Raw genomic sequence first — 17,778 nt, 5'->3', positions numbered from 1 at the left:
TTGTGTTTACACAAAACTTTAAAAACAAAACGGAATACCGGAAGCTTAGAGTACGAAGGTTTTGTGTTCATGTTATGTAGAACTTCCTATGCACGTTTTTCTTCCCGAACATAGCTAAAAATTCAAAGGGTTCCTTCATATCCTTTCAAACTTCCAGATACACGCATATATTGAAGATATAAATATTATATGCTCATTCTGAATAAACGTTGCTTATTCGCTAATAGATACATATCATCAGTATGAGCTAAACTACATTTTGGTATCGACCAATTTACACCTTTTCCTGAAAGTAGACATTTTATTTCCAAATTTGGAATTACAAATGTGCAATGGTATTCAGTCGGGTTTCAAATAATTTGCATCCCTGACGCTTATTGACTTCTTTGAAAATCGTAGATTTGCGTTTATCGACGATTTCAATGCATGGCACCGCCATTGAAAAATATACTAATTTTAAATTGAGATTGATTTTCACTCCCAGAATTTTGTTTCAGTGCATCTCAGTTTTCCCTTCAGAATTTAAAAGGGTAGTGATTGGATTTGGATAACATTTCTCAAAGATCCATGTCTATTGTAGAAGTGGCATCAGGTTTGGAGGTTACTAATCGGTGTCATTTCAGTCGTAGCTATATTATAGTCCGGGAAAGCCGCATGGCCTGTTCTTTTCATTTTTTTAACGTTCTAAACAAGGCTCCCATCTAACGCTAATAAAAATACTGGGTAAATGGGAAACATGCGGCAGGACGATGCACACAAACGTCCAAGACTTAATCCCGGATTCTGACCGCGACCACGATAGTGTAATCCGAGTCCATTCAAAATCTCACCGCGGGGCATGCTGACGGGCAAAGAGGAAATTAGAATTGCAATATTACTAACGTCTAGAGGTTAAACCGAAGGTCACCACCCAAAATTCCAGTCATTGACATGACCAACTAATCTCGACAGACGGCCTGGCTATTATATAAGGCGTGGGAGTATCAATGTCCGCTCGCGTGCTGAATACCAACATATAATATGCAAGTATTACTTTAACAAGCAGTTTTTAATCTTCCGCATAAGGGCAAATGTAATGCAAAAATAACATGCATTCCAATGATATGATGCGGACTCCTGGAATGAGCTCCAGGTGCCAATTCCATTTTTCACGAACCTTAACCTAGCCACCACGTGTATTCAAAGAAAACTCGACTCACCTTCCCAGCTCCAGCATCCGAACGACTTAGTGACTAATTTACGATACTCCGAACTCAAATGCAATAATTTTAATAAAACTAAATCGAAAAATCGCACTTAAAACTAAAAAATCGCGAGAATTCCCTTCGATTAACGTTCCGCACTCTGCCACATTTTTACATCAAATGGAAGAGAAGTGCCGATGGCCGGCTTTCCACGCCGGCAAAGCCAAGAAAAACAGGGGCAGGGGAAAATCGAACACCATTTGAGGATTCATTCACCTCACTAACACCATCAACGAGTTCAGGGTCGGCGTCGGTACACGCGATAGCAGCGCTAGAACGGATGTGCGACGTGAGATAAACCAACTCATTCATTCACAAAAAAATCTGCTCTAGTACGTTTTTGTCAACTCAGATTCTGCTACCACCATATAGGTGGCAGCTGTGCAGGTCGGGGTGACTGGCGCGCCATTTCAGAAGACCCCAACCATTTTCCCGCAAATTATCGTTCGAATTCGTTTGAAACCATGAGAGTTTGAAGAAAATTTCCTAAAGCCACCAGTGAAATTCATACGGAGCCACCTTGAGGTCAAATAATGAGCAAAGGAATGTATAAATTGTGCAAATAACGTTCGACAGCAAAGATTTCGGAAATCAAAGTAGTAGTTCCGAACACTTCTATTGAATATAAGAACAAATAATGCAAAAGCGATTTAACAGCTTTTGATTCGTGTTCCATACAATTCATGCATGATAATAGCTTGAAGTATTAAAAAAAACAATTTTTGGAAGTAAATATCAATCTCGTGAGGATAATGAACTAAAAGAATACAAGAAAAAGCAAAATTTTTAGAGACTTGACAGGTTAGAAATTTAAAACGTAAGGGTCGGGTCATCAAGTCAATGTTATTTTACTTTATTCAAAATTGCAGTCTTGTCGTTGAAAATTTATCACATTTACAGTGTAATTATGAAAATAATGAAATTGAAGAATAATCAGACTAGCTTTCATCTTTGGTGGCAGGCTTTGAAGAAGAAATACAATAGAACGAAGCTTAATAGGATTCAAAGAACCGCGTGTGCAGGTGCTACGGGGGCTCTGCAGTCCTGCCCGGCAGATGCTCTCAATGTACTCCTGCATCTCCTCCCCCTAGACCTCCACATCAAATATGTTGCAGCGTGCAGTGCCGTCAGACTACGTGAGTCCGGATGCTGGACAGCGAAGTCCTACGGCCACAGCAACATCCTAGATGAAATACCTCGAGAAATCTGGACATCCCCCACGGACTATGTCACACGCAAGCTGAACTTCACGAGAAATTTTGCTGTGGACCTTCCAGCCAGGGCAAAGTGGAAGACCGACGGCGTGTTGCAAGACTATGAGACGGTATTCTTTACGAACGGATCAAAGATGGCCTATGGAGTCGGCGCGGGGTTTTTCTCGAATACACACGGTGTATCCAAGTCGTATGGTCTCCCAGGTTTCGCCAGTGTATTCCAGGCGGAAGTACTGGCGATATTGGAAGTTTTTCGATGGCTGGAGCGTGATTCGAGCCCCAAGCATAACATAGCCATTCTGACCGACAGCCAAGCGGCCATCAAGGCCTTGTACTCAACGACAACATCTTCCCGGCTGGTGGGGCAGTGCAGAGACGCGCTCAACCATCTGGGCGGCACGCTCAAGATCACTCTCCTCTGGGTTCCCGGGCATAGGAACATAGAGGGGAATGAGCGGGCTGACGGATTGGCCAGGCAAGGCTCTGCTCTTGGCAGTCCCTCGGCGAATACAGTCGGTGTTCCGCTGGCGGCTGACGGGGGCCGAGTCTACTCGTACTACCTAGCACGCCTGAGATGGCGAAGGTTTACAAGCTGTGCCAAGTCAAGGAGAATTTGGCCCGCTTATAACATAGCCCGATCACGAGAGCTCCTGTGCCAGACGCGTGCAAATGCCTTCAAGATTACGGCGGTCTGCACGGGGCACTGGCCCATAGGGGACCATGCCGCTAGGCTCGGCTTACCCTACAACTCGCATTGCCGAAACTGCGGAGAAGGAAGGGAAACCCTGATGCACTTTCAGCTCTGGCTAGAGTCAGGCTACGGACACTGGGTAAAACATTCTTTGGGGACCTCAGAGAGATTTGTAGCTGCAGGGTCGGAGAGCTGCTTTCCTTCGTGAGTGCTACGGGCTGGCTCTGAAGATCCGAGCCGGCTAGACTCTGCTTCCCTGCTCCCATAATAACAGTCACGGTCTTAGGAGTATGTGGCATCAAAACGGCGCACCAAAGCGCTAATTGGGCTCCTCGGGGCGGCCACTGATTCCTACCCTACCTGCCCTCCATCTTTGAACTTTGAATAAAGATCGTCAGACTACGTCATTTGCTGCAAAAGCCCCAATCAAAAAACTGATTAATAAGTTTCCAAAACTTAAACTAGAGCGTTTGAGAAAAGCTATATAACTAAAACGCGGGGAAAATAACACTTAAGTATAGTGAAAACAACAACGGTTTTCGAATTTTTTATTTTGGTAATTGATGAATTATATTTTTATTCAAACAACTCAGTTAAGCAGTTGGTTCCGAGCACAAATGAAAAGTCTCCTATAGAATTACCTCATACAATCGCTTATTGTTAGCTATGGTAATTCAAATTCGGATTATTGGAATTGAGCTCTTAGTCTAGAAGTCGAGTTCGTTTCTATGTGAGAACAAAAGACCGGCCAAAACAACGGTGACTTCATACGCTGGATGGGGATTTAAAAGCCTCGCAATTGCATCCAGATCAGGCATTTGATAAAATAAAATGGCGAAACCGATCAAGACCCTGCTTGTGAACGGGACAAAGGCTGAAGAAAAAGAAGATTAGCCCTACAAGTGTCGCAACGACAGCAGCATAAAAATACATGTCAGTGGACAAAACAATAGTTCCCCCCCTCGAAACAGCTTGAATGGAATGGATGAGACTATTTTGCGTAAGATTGAGTTTTGTAGTCTATACCCGTAGCCTGTTTGTTTATTGCATATTCCACTAAAGTTCATTTGCATGAAAAGTTACGTCCTAGTCCAAAAGTTAAGTAAATAATTAACCAGGTGCACCTGATTGATCCTTTCTTCAGGATTTGCCATTCCCCAGATGGCATGTTTCCACCGCTTGAGAGAGGGGCAGTCCAATATCAGTCCAGAATAATAATCACGGGCGAACGCAATGCTCACCACATTCCCTCCTGCAGTCTGCTGTGGTCCTTTAGTGTACCATTACGATTTTGAATGAAGTGCTCTAACATGCGTCGAGGCCCTGATCCAATTGGATTGCCGCACCAACGATTATCTTTTTCCGATTTGTCATAATCTCGACAGATGCCGGATTTTACCTAATACTACCACTAAGTGCCAAGCATTCAGGCTTCGATGATTCTGCCTACTTAAAAGATAAAGGGGCGCTGGTGGTGGTGGCCGATGTTAGGTCAGTGGGAGAATCCGTCGAGAACTCCCCGCAACATCGGGACGTATGCAGAATGGTGTACTTCTGAATGGTTTGAACCAGACTGTATGAGAGTCCCAGGACATCAGGCGAAGCCGTGAGGGATTTAGATACAATATCTGTAGCTGACAATACTAACTAAACCACCAAACTAAAACCACCCGTAAGACACGTCAAATTTCTTTGATTCCCCGAGCAATTGGCTCATAGTTCACCTTCTTCTTGTATTTCCGTTCAGAGCATAGCATCCTTCTGATCACCAACACGAACATGGGTTCCTTGCAGAATTCCTAGATACTTAGAGAAATTTGTCTCCGTCATAGCTTGGATGAGGAGGTCACGAATGCTATGTCCGGCATGTGGCTCGTGATGACCTCCTTTGCGAATGGCTTGAATTCGACACTTGTCTAATTCAAATTCCATCCGAATATCGCGGCTGAACATATCTACAATTCGCAATAGACTTCTACGGTGTCATCTAAGTACATCAAGTGTGTCAACTCACAATTAGCACGTAAGTCATATTTGATTGCTTGATTATTATGATCATACTGCAGTAGTAATTTGTTACACTTAGATTAAAATCGCCGCACAGCAAAATGGGAGTGGAACGTTATAGTTACATATTCATAAAAACGACCAAACCATTCTTTATATACATGAGGGGATCAAGGAAAGTATACACAAGCAACAAAAGGAATAGTGTTATACAAAGTGATGAGTAACGTAACACAACTGTAAAGGAAGGCAGAGCACGAAACATTGAAATTAGCACGAAGGGAATGTTGAACAGCAATCAGGACCAGGAAGAACAAAGTTTCAGAAAGAAGTTATCATCCGTTATTTCCTCTATGAAATGTGAAAACAGGAATTGCCTGTGATGATAGGGCGGCGCTAGCCAATATTTCGTTGAAGACTAGATGTCTCCAAGAGTAACGCTGGTTTGCGTGAGCTCCGATGATTTGGAGTTTTGTACATGTAAGCCGAATCATATCGGTATTCTTTTAGGCGTTGCTATGGTAGTACGCTATGCAGATCAGGACGATGTCAAAGATGCGGTCATGTCGGGTGACATTTGATAGAATGGGAAGAAAAGCAACCGTTCTTACAATTTTTAGTTCTTGTAGAAACAATTTTTGATGCTTCAGATGTCAGGCCAGATTCAATGAAACTTTTTTTCTATGGATTGTCTCGATAAGGCGGTCATGTGGATATACCTCACTATTATAAGGGCAAGCCTCACTGTAAAGAACTGTTTGATTGCGTATTCCAGTAGACTAAACCCTTTAGCTCTATGGGGAATCTCCGGACGGGAGCTTCCTTCATCTATATCTAACTCAATCGATTTCCAAAAAGAATGATATTTATGATTAACTACAGCATTTTAGTGGTGTGTGTGGTTTTTTTGGATCTACATAAGGGGCTGTCTTGTTAGCCATATACGAACATTTTAAATTTAATGTTTGACTGTATGCAATAGAGAACTGAAGATAATTGCCGGAAAATATTTTTGTGTACACTTCATCACTTTCAAGTCTGAAATACTGGCATCGAGAGTTTTTAGCATAGCGCTTGTCCTTTAAGAAATATTATCTGTTTATTTGCACTTTGCTACCGATCTTCATAAAGTCAAAATTATTTACAATACGTTTTGGAAATCTGTCTCTTTTAGGCTTTATTGTTTCATTTTATTTGATAGATATTCAGTCAACTGAATGAAGAGATAATGTTGAACTAAGGAGTCGGTGCAGGGCTTTTCTCGGATACGCAGTGTAGCCGGATCGTACTCTTATAGAATTCGTCAGTATATTCCAGACGGAGGATTTGACTACGATAGGCTATCGTTGGCTGAGACATGATCCAAACTTTAAAGTGTAACGTAGTCAATCTGATCGACAGCCAAGCTGCCAGTAAGGCGATATCCAAGGCTATCCTTCTCTGGGATCCCGGCCATAAGAATATAAAAGAGAATGAGCAGATCATGATTCTGAGAGCGACACCTATTACACTTTTCGGGGCACACATTTTGAGGCCTTACTTCCTTACGTTTCACCCAGTATCAGAAATAAGATCATCTTCGAAAAGCACTAACATTCTGTGAAAAAAAATGTACACTCCTTATACACATATATGAGCAGCACCCCCTTAAACTCAACAGAACATAACGCATGTATGTAAAGCGATTCACAGACCACATGTTCCCACCAAATTTCGTGGCAATAGCCAGCATTTTACCCAATGTTTCAAATAGGAGATACCAAGATCAGATTTTATTTCCCTGACGATCATACAACCATTTGCGAGTACAATTTCTTTAACTTTTTCAATATTTTCCACAGTGGTATTGACGGATGGACAAGCAAATGAAGCAAATCAACCACAGTGCGGCCAACTTTAAGCTACTCGTGCGCCTCTGTTTTCGAAATTGCCCGGTTCTCATAAGAGGATACGACAAACACTGCCTTGTTTACAAAGCCATCACGCACTAAGTTCATACAGATGGCGCCCAAATATGTGCTAAACTAAAAAAAGCCAGGAAACCGGAAGCTAAGCGCTTCAAGTGTGAAAGGTTTTGTGTATTTCCTATATAAGCATACTTAAGTAGGCATTCGTTCCATTTGTACCCAGTTCGTAATGTTTATGCATTTCGTTTGTCAAAACATTCACTTTATTATGATACCGACATTCAAAGTCCAGGAATGCGAGAAATTTGCACAAAAGTGATAATTTTGACATATTATAACTCTGTCAGTAACAGTGCAGTATATTACTAGTTGATGATTCTAGGATAAAACTAAGAGGGATTTCCAGTCAATTTCTAGAAGATATACTTATAATAAATATGGCAGTAAGCTATTATTAATATCGGTATGGAGAATATTTTGAGGACCACCATATTTCTTTTCAGATATTTGGATTGGGTAGTTTCTGAGGACGGGACCTTGAAGTAACTGACCCTTTTCGGACTCTCGCACTGCTCCCCTTTACATCCAATGTCAAAACTAATATCGGGTTCAGAAAGTACCAATTGAGACCTTTATTTGATACCCCACATGACTATACCCGGTGAATAAAAATTTAAATTAAATTTACGTAAAATTGGAAAGTTTGAACTATTATAACTTTGTTAATAATTAAAGGATTTCCTTCAAACTTTCCACAACTATTCCCTGTGTTATGCTATGCAAGTGACGCACTTCTAGAATAAATTTAAGGGAGTCTTTTGAAGAATTTCTAAGATAAGAAAAATGTGCACACCTCTTTCACGTTTATGTGGAACTCCACCTTCGGTTCAGCATAAAATCATGTTTTCGCTTCGCCTCTAGCACTATGAGGAAAATTTCGTATTGAAGATTTAAAAACCAGATTGAAACAATAAAACACATCTAAATTAATTTCAGAATAAACAGTCTGCCTAATATATTGTAACTTCTGTTTCCTGGTATTTGACATTCAGAAAATAGAAAGAAGTCTTGATAAACAATAGATTTGTTCTAGTAACATATTTACAAAAGTCTGAGTGCGCTGAAGCAAACATATTCCTATCTTTACCCCAATAAACACACTCCTCAAGTCCGCACTTAAATGTAAAACACACCATACATAAACGGAAGCAGTGCGTTCCTCAATTCCCAGCGCAATGTCCTAATTCTACCCACATACAATCATCCGATCCAATTTCATACTACAAGAGATCATTTCCGGCGGTCAAATTCACCTAGAACGCAAAATTTATATGAGGAACGAACTATTTAATTTCGTCGACTCTTCTGAGGTGGTTCGATTTCGTCGATCCGCCTCATTCATGGGTTGCCCTCTCTACCCGCTCGTTGTATGTAAAGAGATTCACACCCCACACGTTCTCACTAAATTGTGTGGCAATAGGTTCAGTCGTTTCCGAGTAAACCGAGTGTGACAGGCAGACGGGCAGACACTTATTAGATCGAAACTAATAAGGTTTTGTTTTACATAAACACAAAACCTTCAAAAAAAGATGTCAATATTTTAAGCCATGAGATGAAGATGTCAATATTTAACAACAGACACGTTCTAATGGACAAGGAATCGAATTTGATTTTCAAAGAAATTCAAATAAATGATTTAGGTCATGAAGTGTGGATAATCCCGTAAATTTAAGAGACTAATTACTTTCCGTGTCCGGATAGCTGAGTGGTTAGTGTGCAAGACTGTCGTACGGAAGGACGTGGTTCAAATCTCACTGGAGGCAGTGGGATTTGTATCGTGATTTGACGTCGGATACCAGTCGACTCAGCTCTGAATGAGTACCTGAGTCAAATCAGGGTAATAATCTCGGGCGAGCGCAATGCTGACCACATTGCATCTCACTGGCTATCCTGTAAGGTACCGTTACGGTCTTGAATGAAGTTTTCTAACACACTTCAAGGCCCTGATCCAATATCGATTGTTGTGCCAACGATTATAATTATTAAGTAGGGTTGGTTAGAATTCTCTGAATCCTGATAAACCTGGTAACCACTTCATGTCCATATTCCACAGAGAATATTGTTATACATAGCTCAATTTGACATTACCCTTCAGGTAAGTGCCCATCTATATTCAGGAGATCAAACTTATCAAATCATAACGCTTGCTGAATAAATTCTCGACTTCCTTGGTTTTCCTGATTCAGAGATATTTGATACAGATCAGCTACTCCATCTAGATGCCTGAAGTATAATTTCCTATAAAACAAGGAAGAACTAATATCGATTCGTTATATCTAGTCTTGATAATCTTCACTTTGGAAGTCAAATTCCGGTGAAAACTCGGTGTTCCTGTCTTTCAATGCATATTAGAAAAATTGTCTGTCAACATTGGCGGAAGTCCTCTACATGTCCTATATTTTCCTAAGTGGAGATCACAAAAAAGCAGGCAGACATTTGACCGAATGCAATGAGGTTTGCGTTCACTACAAGACATTAAGCCAGGCAAAATGTATTTATTTGGGCTAATCTATAGATATTTTCTAAATTTAAACCTATGCAAAAACCATATAAATTGCAATATGTAATTTGCTATTTCTAAAAAAATTAAAAAATTAGAGAAGAAACTAGAATGGACAACTAACACCTTATAAAGCTTCTCTCTCTCATAGGCAGATAAAATCTGAACTATACTAACCTGATTGTAGCCGCCTTTTTGAAAATGTCTCTGTTGATTGGCTTGAACACTCTGTTGCTGCTGTCTCGAACTCATTTCAGCCGATATCGGTAAATTCCAGGCCTCTTCTATGGAGAGCAGCTGGCGCCTTTTCGATGTTATACTCGGCATAGGAGCGTGGGCTAGGTGTGATTGCAGGAATTTAATTCTTTGTGTTAAACTTTGAGGTTTTCCACCGCTCGATGTAACTGTTAATTCTTTCAATAAGTTCTTGCTGCAAATTGATGGTGAAGGGGGCACTGATGAAACTGGTGACGGTGATAAGCTTGCACTAGTCGTTATCGGAGTCACCCCGGAAGCTGTACCAGTACCAACACCTGGCGTAGTTGCCCCGCTACCACAATTTGTTGCGTTTCCACCAGGACCAGAATTGATCGATGTCGATGATGATACGTTTAAATGCTGAATTTGTGGTGAATTCTAAAGAGAAATGTGAAGCTGTTTGTAACTTACATTATATGTACAAATATCTGGAAAATGTAACATATGGCTGGCGTACAAGCTACAACAGACCATAAAATAATTTCGTCCTATTTGCAAAAAATGCTAATCACGCAATATTGCGTGACTGAAACGTCTTAGCAATATCACATCTTCAAGGATGCTGTGCTTTCAAGTTTGGTTTGAATACAATACAAAAAGTAACCATTGTTCAACATGCCTCTAGTTAATAAGTTGAATTTTAATCAATTGCACTTGTTAATTGTAATCATTTATGAAATAAGAAAACTTACTGTATCACAATTTCTAGTAGCATTCAAATAACAGGCGAAGGCATCTCTCGGCTGACTACAACTTTCATATAAAATGCCTAAATTGGTCCAAGCAGCTCGATGTGTTTTGTCTAATTGCACTGCACAGATGTATGCTTGTAAGGCGTCCGTTGGCTGATTTTGTTGTTGATACAACACGCTAGGTGATGTGAGTGTTCTTTTAGAATAACAAATCTTACAAGAAAGAAAGCGTTTCCCTTACCCAATAGAACACCAAGTATCGGCGTTCCCTTCACTTTCTTCCACAGAATTTCTATATGCTAAAAAGGCATCATGGACTTTATTAATACCAGCAAAACATCTCCCAAGCAAGTATAATGATTGTCCTGATTTCGGGTCGGCTTCAATTGACTTTTGTAGGCAATGTATTGCAAACTGTTCACGCTGACGTTTCTCTCCTAGGGATTCTACGCAATGATACATCCATCCTGAAATATTATGAAAGTTACCATGTTTTTCCTGCAAACTTTAAGCAGATAAAAGCAATCAGCATACTTACCTAATTGGCGATAAATATCGGCTTTTAATGATGGTGTCAGCTGCTTCTCGGTAAGGAGCTGTTCGTATGCCTCCTTGGCAACTTTGTGTTTGTTTTGAACTTCATAAAGGTGGGCAATATGAAAACGAACTGAAACGGAAATGTAAAGGAATATTGTTAGGAAAACGAGTATATGAATATTGCGGTTTATATTTTCTTAAATGTTATTTATATAAAAGAAGCTGAAATGTCGAACAGCGCAATTATTATAATAATTTAACAAGCCACATTGCTACAGTGACATTCAAGGGTATTGGTTGACTTGATTAATGACTTGAAGAAAGTGAACCGCAACAGAAGAGGTAAAATATTTTTTTTTGCGTTTTTTTAAAGTTGATTCATTAAATATGAATTTTGAAGAAGCCTAACTAACTGTAAAGAGAATCTGTCTATAATAAGGCCAAATATACTAGCGACAGGAGACCCCAGTATCGTTTATTCCTCTTTGAATTTCAACACTAAAATGATCACGATTATCTGTAAACTTTTACCTGACATTTCCACTTTTTATCTTTATCGTTGAAAATTGCAATGGGTTCAATTCTCAAAACTTGCTTCCCACTCTATGTAGATTGTATTAGGTTGTTGCAAATGAAATGTCGGATTTTTCAATGAAGTGAAGTTAGTTATGATTTTAATGTTTAAAACTGCCGCAAGGTGACTCTGGTGGTATGGGATAATTGAGTATAAATAGTCGTTCGATCGATCAAGGAGTCATTTCAGTTTCAATCGTCATTGAAGTTCCAAGTAAAACTCAAAGAAAAAAGCATGGAAGGGAGTCAAAAACGTCTACTTTTTCTATATGAATTTAAACTTGGTCACAACGCAGCGGAGGCAACCAGAAACATTTGCAGAGCATTTGGAGCTGACGCAGCAAACGAACGAACGACACAGCGGTGGTTTGAAAAATTCCGATCAGGCGACATGACCCTCCAAAGTGAACCCCAGGACCATCGATCGACAACGACGAGTTGCGTTTGATAGTGGAATCTGATTCCCGATTTATCGATTCGTGACATTGCAGAGAAAATAGGCGTACACTATTCGACAGTATCTCGGCACTTACAACAGCTTGGAAAGGTGAAGAAGCTTGATAAGTGGGTTCCGCATGAACTCAACGAGCAAAACATGGCGCTGTGAATGGAAATATCCAGTTCTCTACTCAACCGCAACAGGAACAATCCCCTTTTGCGCAGAATAGTGACATGCGATGAAAAGTGGATATTGTACGACAACCGTCGCAGATCAGCGCAATGGCTAGATGCCGATCAGCCTCCACAACACATGCCAAAACCGAGCCTTCACCCGAAGAAGGTAATGGTAACTGTTTGGTGGTCTGCATCTGGAATTATTCATTATTCGTTTTTGGAGCGTGGTGAAACAATTAATGCAGAGAAATATTGTGCCCAACTTGATGAAATGCACGAGAAATTACGTGTTCAGCGGCCTAGATTGGTCAACAGAGATGGAGTGATACTGCTCCATGATAACGCCCGACCTCATGTTTCCAGAATGACGGTCCAAAAATTAAATGAATTACGATATGAGACTCTTCCTCATCCACCATATTCACCCGACCTCTCGCCAACCGACTACCACTTTTTTAAGCATTTGGATCACTTTTTGGCGGGGAAACAATTCAGTAATGAAGTAGCTGTCAAAAGTGCCTTTGAAGAACTTCTTAGCTCTAGAAACCCAGACTTTTACGAAACTGGAATAAATGCCCTTGTATCTCGTTGGGAGAAGTGCATTGAAGCTGCTGGTTCTTATTTTGACTAATAAAATTAATTTTCATAAAAGTTATAGTTTTTTGAAATTTTACTCAAATATCCGACATTTCATTTGCAACAACGTAATATTTTTAAGCTTTTTCCCGCCAGATTTCAACCACAAAGATCGATCATATGATAAAAACATTTTTTTAAATTTTTGCGGACTAATCTATCCTAGCAAGATTGCAGGCTATAAACGCTTCTAAAGCGAGTTTATAGAGAGCATATCTGATGCTCCGCCAGACAATAGACGAACTGAACTGGGATAATCCTGCCCAGTTCAGTTCGTTATTTAGGAAACTTGAAGGTTGTTAGTAAGATTCCACAGATCTACAAATTTCAATGAAAATTTAAATTGGAAAATGAACCCCCAAGACTGGAACCTCTACTGGTCAATCTTCCACTCGAGCAGCTTATAATCCTATTCTTGCCTGTGGATACAAAGGGTACGCTGTATTTTATAAGTCCTGTCAAATGCTGTATATGCGACAAGCATATACGGACAATAAAAACATCATGGCGTGATCTTTCACATCAGCATAGGAGATTTTTGTAAACCAGTATAGAATATCAAACGAAGCTGTCGTAGACGAACGGAGAAAAGCTAAAATTATGACGCAAACGAAAAAAATAACGCCCAACAGACAAAATATAGCGATTGATGTGGTTAACTGGGAAAGTGAAGCTAACTATATATACTTAGGCGTATAACTAATGAAATATGGAAGTGAAGTGGAAAAAACAGTGCCTTCCGCTAGGTCTTACCGATTTTAAAAGTCAGTTGCATACAAAGGAAAGCAAAGCTCCCGAAAACTAGTCAATACCTCCGAAAGCAAGACTATGAGTTGAATAATTGAAGCTAAACGAGAGGATGACTAATGGCGAATTAGAAAACTCCGAAAGCGCTGGATAGATTCTGTTCACGAAGATAGAGATTACTGCTCGGATTTCGAAATTGGAGGACGCAATTCATGGATCAATAAGTCGGGAAACCGGAAGCTGGCCGCTTCAGGCATGTAAAGTTTTGTGTATTTCTTTTATAAGGAGGGTACTTCGGAGCCTAGACACGATATAATGGCAGTCTTGTAATTTTTTTCAAATTTTTTGGTTGGGTAGTTTCTGAGAATGGATCCGTTAAAGAAATTGTCACTTTCGACCCCCTGCACTCTCCATCTTTTCCACAAATTTTAAAACTAAGACCAGCTTCGGAAAATACTAACCGAGACCTTTCATTTGATACAAAATTTGGTGTGAATCACTACAACTGTCTCCAAGAAAAATGCGTGTAACTGCTTCCAGCCAATGGATTCAATGCTTGCTGTAAGTGGAACAGTTTAAGGTATACGAAATAATTATAGTTGCAATAGCTGAACTAAATCTTTCACATTATTTTTGACAAGCTTTCATCAGGTTGATACTTGATAGGTTTTTTATGTTTTTGGACAATCAATTTTAAAAAGGAAGAGCTCGTTGTCAAGCCCCATGTCATGGCATTTTCTTTAGATTTTTGGTTATTTGTTTGCTGCAATTTTTCGACCAGGTTAATAATCACTGTTTAGTCACGCAAGCATTAAGGAATAACAACCTTCTGACACAACCAGAAAGCATATTAAAGTGAGGTCTCGGAAAATATGGTTTATCAAAGCTGTAACTTTTATCGCTCACTAGTAGGAGCGGAGTGCAATGCCCTGCGTTTTTAACGCATTATACTCGAGTTAAAGGTAATTAAATGGAAGTAAGAGTCTTAGAGCGACGCCGTGATCCGATACAATTCCAATCCTGGAAATGTCCCATTTAAATAACATCAACAGTTCTGATAATAAATCCTATCTCCACATCCACGGTGTATTTTATTGTTAGAACCGCAAACGGAGTAGGGTGAATGGGAACATTTTGCACCCCGAAAAGTCAGGGACCGAGGATTTGTAGAGATGCTGAAATCTCAACGGAAAAATATTAGGTGTACAAATAAGTTTCCGCGGTTTTTTATAAAAAATTAGGAATTTATTGTGAAGGAACAGTACATTACGTTTTATTTAAAGTATTTTCCATCATTTGCCACTACTTTTCCCCATCTTTCTGGCAACATTCGGATACCCCGTCGAAAAAACTCTTCATCTTTTGACGCTATCCACAAATCTACCCAATTTTTGGTGTCTTCATATGATGTGAAGCGCTGCTCAGACAGACCATGTGCCATCGACCGGAACAGGTGATAATCGGAAGGGGCTAAGTCTGGTGAATACGGCGGGTGGGGTAAAACTTCCCAGTTGAGTGTTTCCAAGTATGTTTTTACCGGCGCCGCAACATGTGGACGAGCATTATCGTGTAAAAGAATAATTTTGTCGTGTCTGGAGTAGTAATGGGCGCGTTTTTCCTTAAGTGCCCGACTCAATCTCATCAATTGTGTTCGGTAGAGAGCTCCAGTAATGGTTTCGCTTGGTTTCAGCAATTCATAATACACGACACCAAGCTGATCCCACCAAATACACAGCATAAGTTTTTTTCCATGAATATTCGGCTTAGCTGTCGATGTTGATGGTTCGCCGGGCTTAACCCATGACTTTCTCTTCTTTGGATTATCGTAGTGAATCCATTTTTCGTCACCAGTGACTATACGATGCAAAAAACTCTTTTTTTTATTCCTGGCAAGCAGCATTTCACTCATGCATAATCGGCGTTCAACGTCTCTCGGCTTTAGTTCATATGGAACCCAATTTCCTTGTTTTTGACTCATTCCTAACGATTTTAAACGATGTGAAATTGCTTGTTGAGTCACTTGTAATGTAAGTGCAAGTTCTTTTTGCGTTTGGGACGAATCTTCCTCCAATAGTACTTCTAATTCCATGTCTTCGTACACTTTCGGCCTTCCACTGCGTTCTTTGTCCTTCACGTAAAACTCACCGTTCTTAAACTTTTGAAACCATTTCTGACAACTTCTCTCACTTAAAGCAGCTTCACCATATGCTTCTAGAAGCAATCGATGCGCCTCAGCTGCAGATTTTTTCAAATTAAAGAAGTAAATCAAAAGTTCCCGCAAATGATGCTTATTCGGCACAAAACTTGACATTTTTCCACGAAAAAAATTACGTGATGCTGATACGGAATCACTAGTACTTTAAGGTTATGGTGTTGCCGGATGACGAAACTTGGGATATTACGTTTTACATCTGACAATTTCTCCATAACCTTCTGGTGGGGCAATCTTTTGACAAACCGCGAAAACTTATTTGTACACCTAATAATATTGTCAAAAAGCCATTAAACGCATTAAGGTGCATTTCTTTAATACTCGTATATCGAATACTAACTGCTATGCTTCTACAGAAGAGAAACATGAAATTAAAGATGAATTCTAATATCGACCAATACTTTGGCGGCATACATTCGATTGCTATTAAAACTTTAATAGTGAATCTTAATCTTAGTGAGGGTAAGATCAATATTTGAAGAACAAAGTGAGGGAGAAAACTGAAGCGCATTTCAACGAACCATGGACACATGGCGTGATTGATATGCTACGCCCCATTAAAGTGTGTATGGCAACCATATATTTTGCTTAGTGACACTAAAATTCACTGGTGAAGAGTACAACTGATTCTCGAAATATCCATACTTGAAGAACAAACAAGTCGGGAAATCGGAAGCTGGGCGCTTCAGGTATGAAAGGTTTTGTTTGCTTCTTCTGTGAGTATATTTAAGTGTAGAACTATCCCCATTTGTACGTAGCATGCAGTATATGCATTTAGCATGTCTGACTACCCACTTTAGTGTGATATTGATATTCAGTTGCAGTAAATTTACACGGTAAAGTCAACTTTGAACTACTGTAACTGTTACTAATAGTATGATTTTGATCAAACTTGGGGATAATATGCTTCATATCATATTTTATACTACTACCAACTCTGGGATACACTTAAGGGGAGTTTTACTCAATTTCCCCAAAAATATGGTAATATACCATTATTAACTTAATTTGAACAGATATCGATATGGAGAGTATTTTGAGGCCTGGGCACCATAGAGGCAGCTTCATGATTTTTTTCAGATTTTTTGGTTGGATAGTTTCTGAGAATGGGCCCGTTAAAGAAATCATCATTTTCGACCCCTCCCATTCCTCACCTTTCTAACCAATTTCAAAACTAACACCGGCTTCGAAAAGTACTAATCCTTTCATTTGATACCCCACATGACTATATTCGGTGAAAAAAATGTTTACACCCCCCTTTTACATGTAAGGGGGCCCCTTTCAAAATCTCAATGTAGAAGGATATCACTCACTGCATGTCTGGAGGTCCACAGTTCCCATCCTCTCACCAAGCCGTTTCTGAGATAAGTGCTTGTGACAGACAAACAGACAGGCAGACAGACGGACATTGAACCGATTTTAGAAAGGTATTGTTTTGCAAACAAAACCTAAACAAATTATACTTTCGGCAATATCGGAAAAATTAATCTTTTTTTCTAATTAAGGATAAAGGAGGACTCAAAGAGATCACTTTCGACCTCAGTAATTTAACATCAGCATTTCGTGTAAAACGAAACCTTAGGATCGGTTCAGTTTGGAAAAAGTCTAAATATTATTAACAAAGTTATAGAAATTGTGTACTTCACGTGAATTTATCGCACTCTAAGGCAATTACGACGTCATCATCATATAAAGTGAACTAATATAAACGGCAGAGTTGGAGCTTGGAAATACATATATCAAGGAATATTTTGAATTGGAGGTACGTACGAATGGGGAAACATGCATTGGAAATTTCTCACACAAAATGAACACAAACCCTTTATATCAGAAGAGTCCAGCTTCCGGTATTCTGACCTGTTTCTTATATAAGTGCGTGCAGCGC

At 39.7% G+C, this 17,778-nt stretch overlaps 1 protein-coding gene across 3 annotated transcripts in view; it reads right to left on the bottom strand.

Annotated features, from left to right (window-relative positions):
• The window catches only part of LOC119646931 (histone demethylase UTY), a 116,943-nt gene that overhangs the window by 11,447 nt on the left and 87,718 nt on the right, over window positions 1–17,778 (bottom strand). For all 3 annotated transcript variants that reach the window (XM_038047616.1, XM_038047617.1, XM_038047618.1), the window contains 4 exons: window positions 11,112–11,240; window positions 10,815–11,040; window positions 10,574–10,751; window positions 9,801–10,259 (listed from right to left, as the gene is read on the bottom strand). In XM_038047616.1, coding sequence (XP_037903544.1) covers window positions 9,801–10,259; window positions 10,574–10,751; window positions 10,815–11,040; window positions 11,112–11,240 — 992 coding nt within the window. The remainder of the gene's footprint in view (window positions 1–9,800; window positions 10,260–10,573; window positions 10,752–10,814; window positions 11,041–11,111; window positions 11,241–17,778) is intronic.

The sequence above is a fragment of the Hermetia illucens genome, chromosome 1, assembly GCF_905115235.1.
Source record: "Hermetia illucens chromosome 1, iHerIll2.2.curated.20191125, whole genome shotgun sequence".
Lineage (NCBI taxonomy): Eukaryota > Metazoa > Arthropoda > Insecta > Diptera > Stratiomyidae > Hermetia > Hermetia illucens.
Note: the sequence above shows the minus strand (reverse complement) of the source record. Positions and strands in the feature narration are given on the sequence as shown.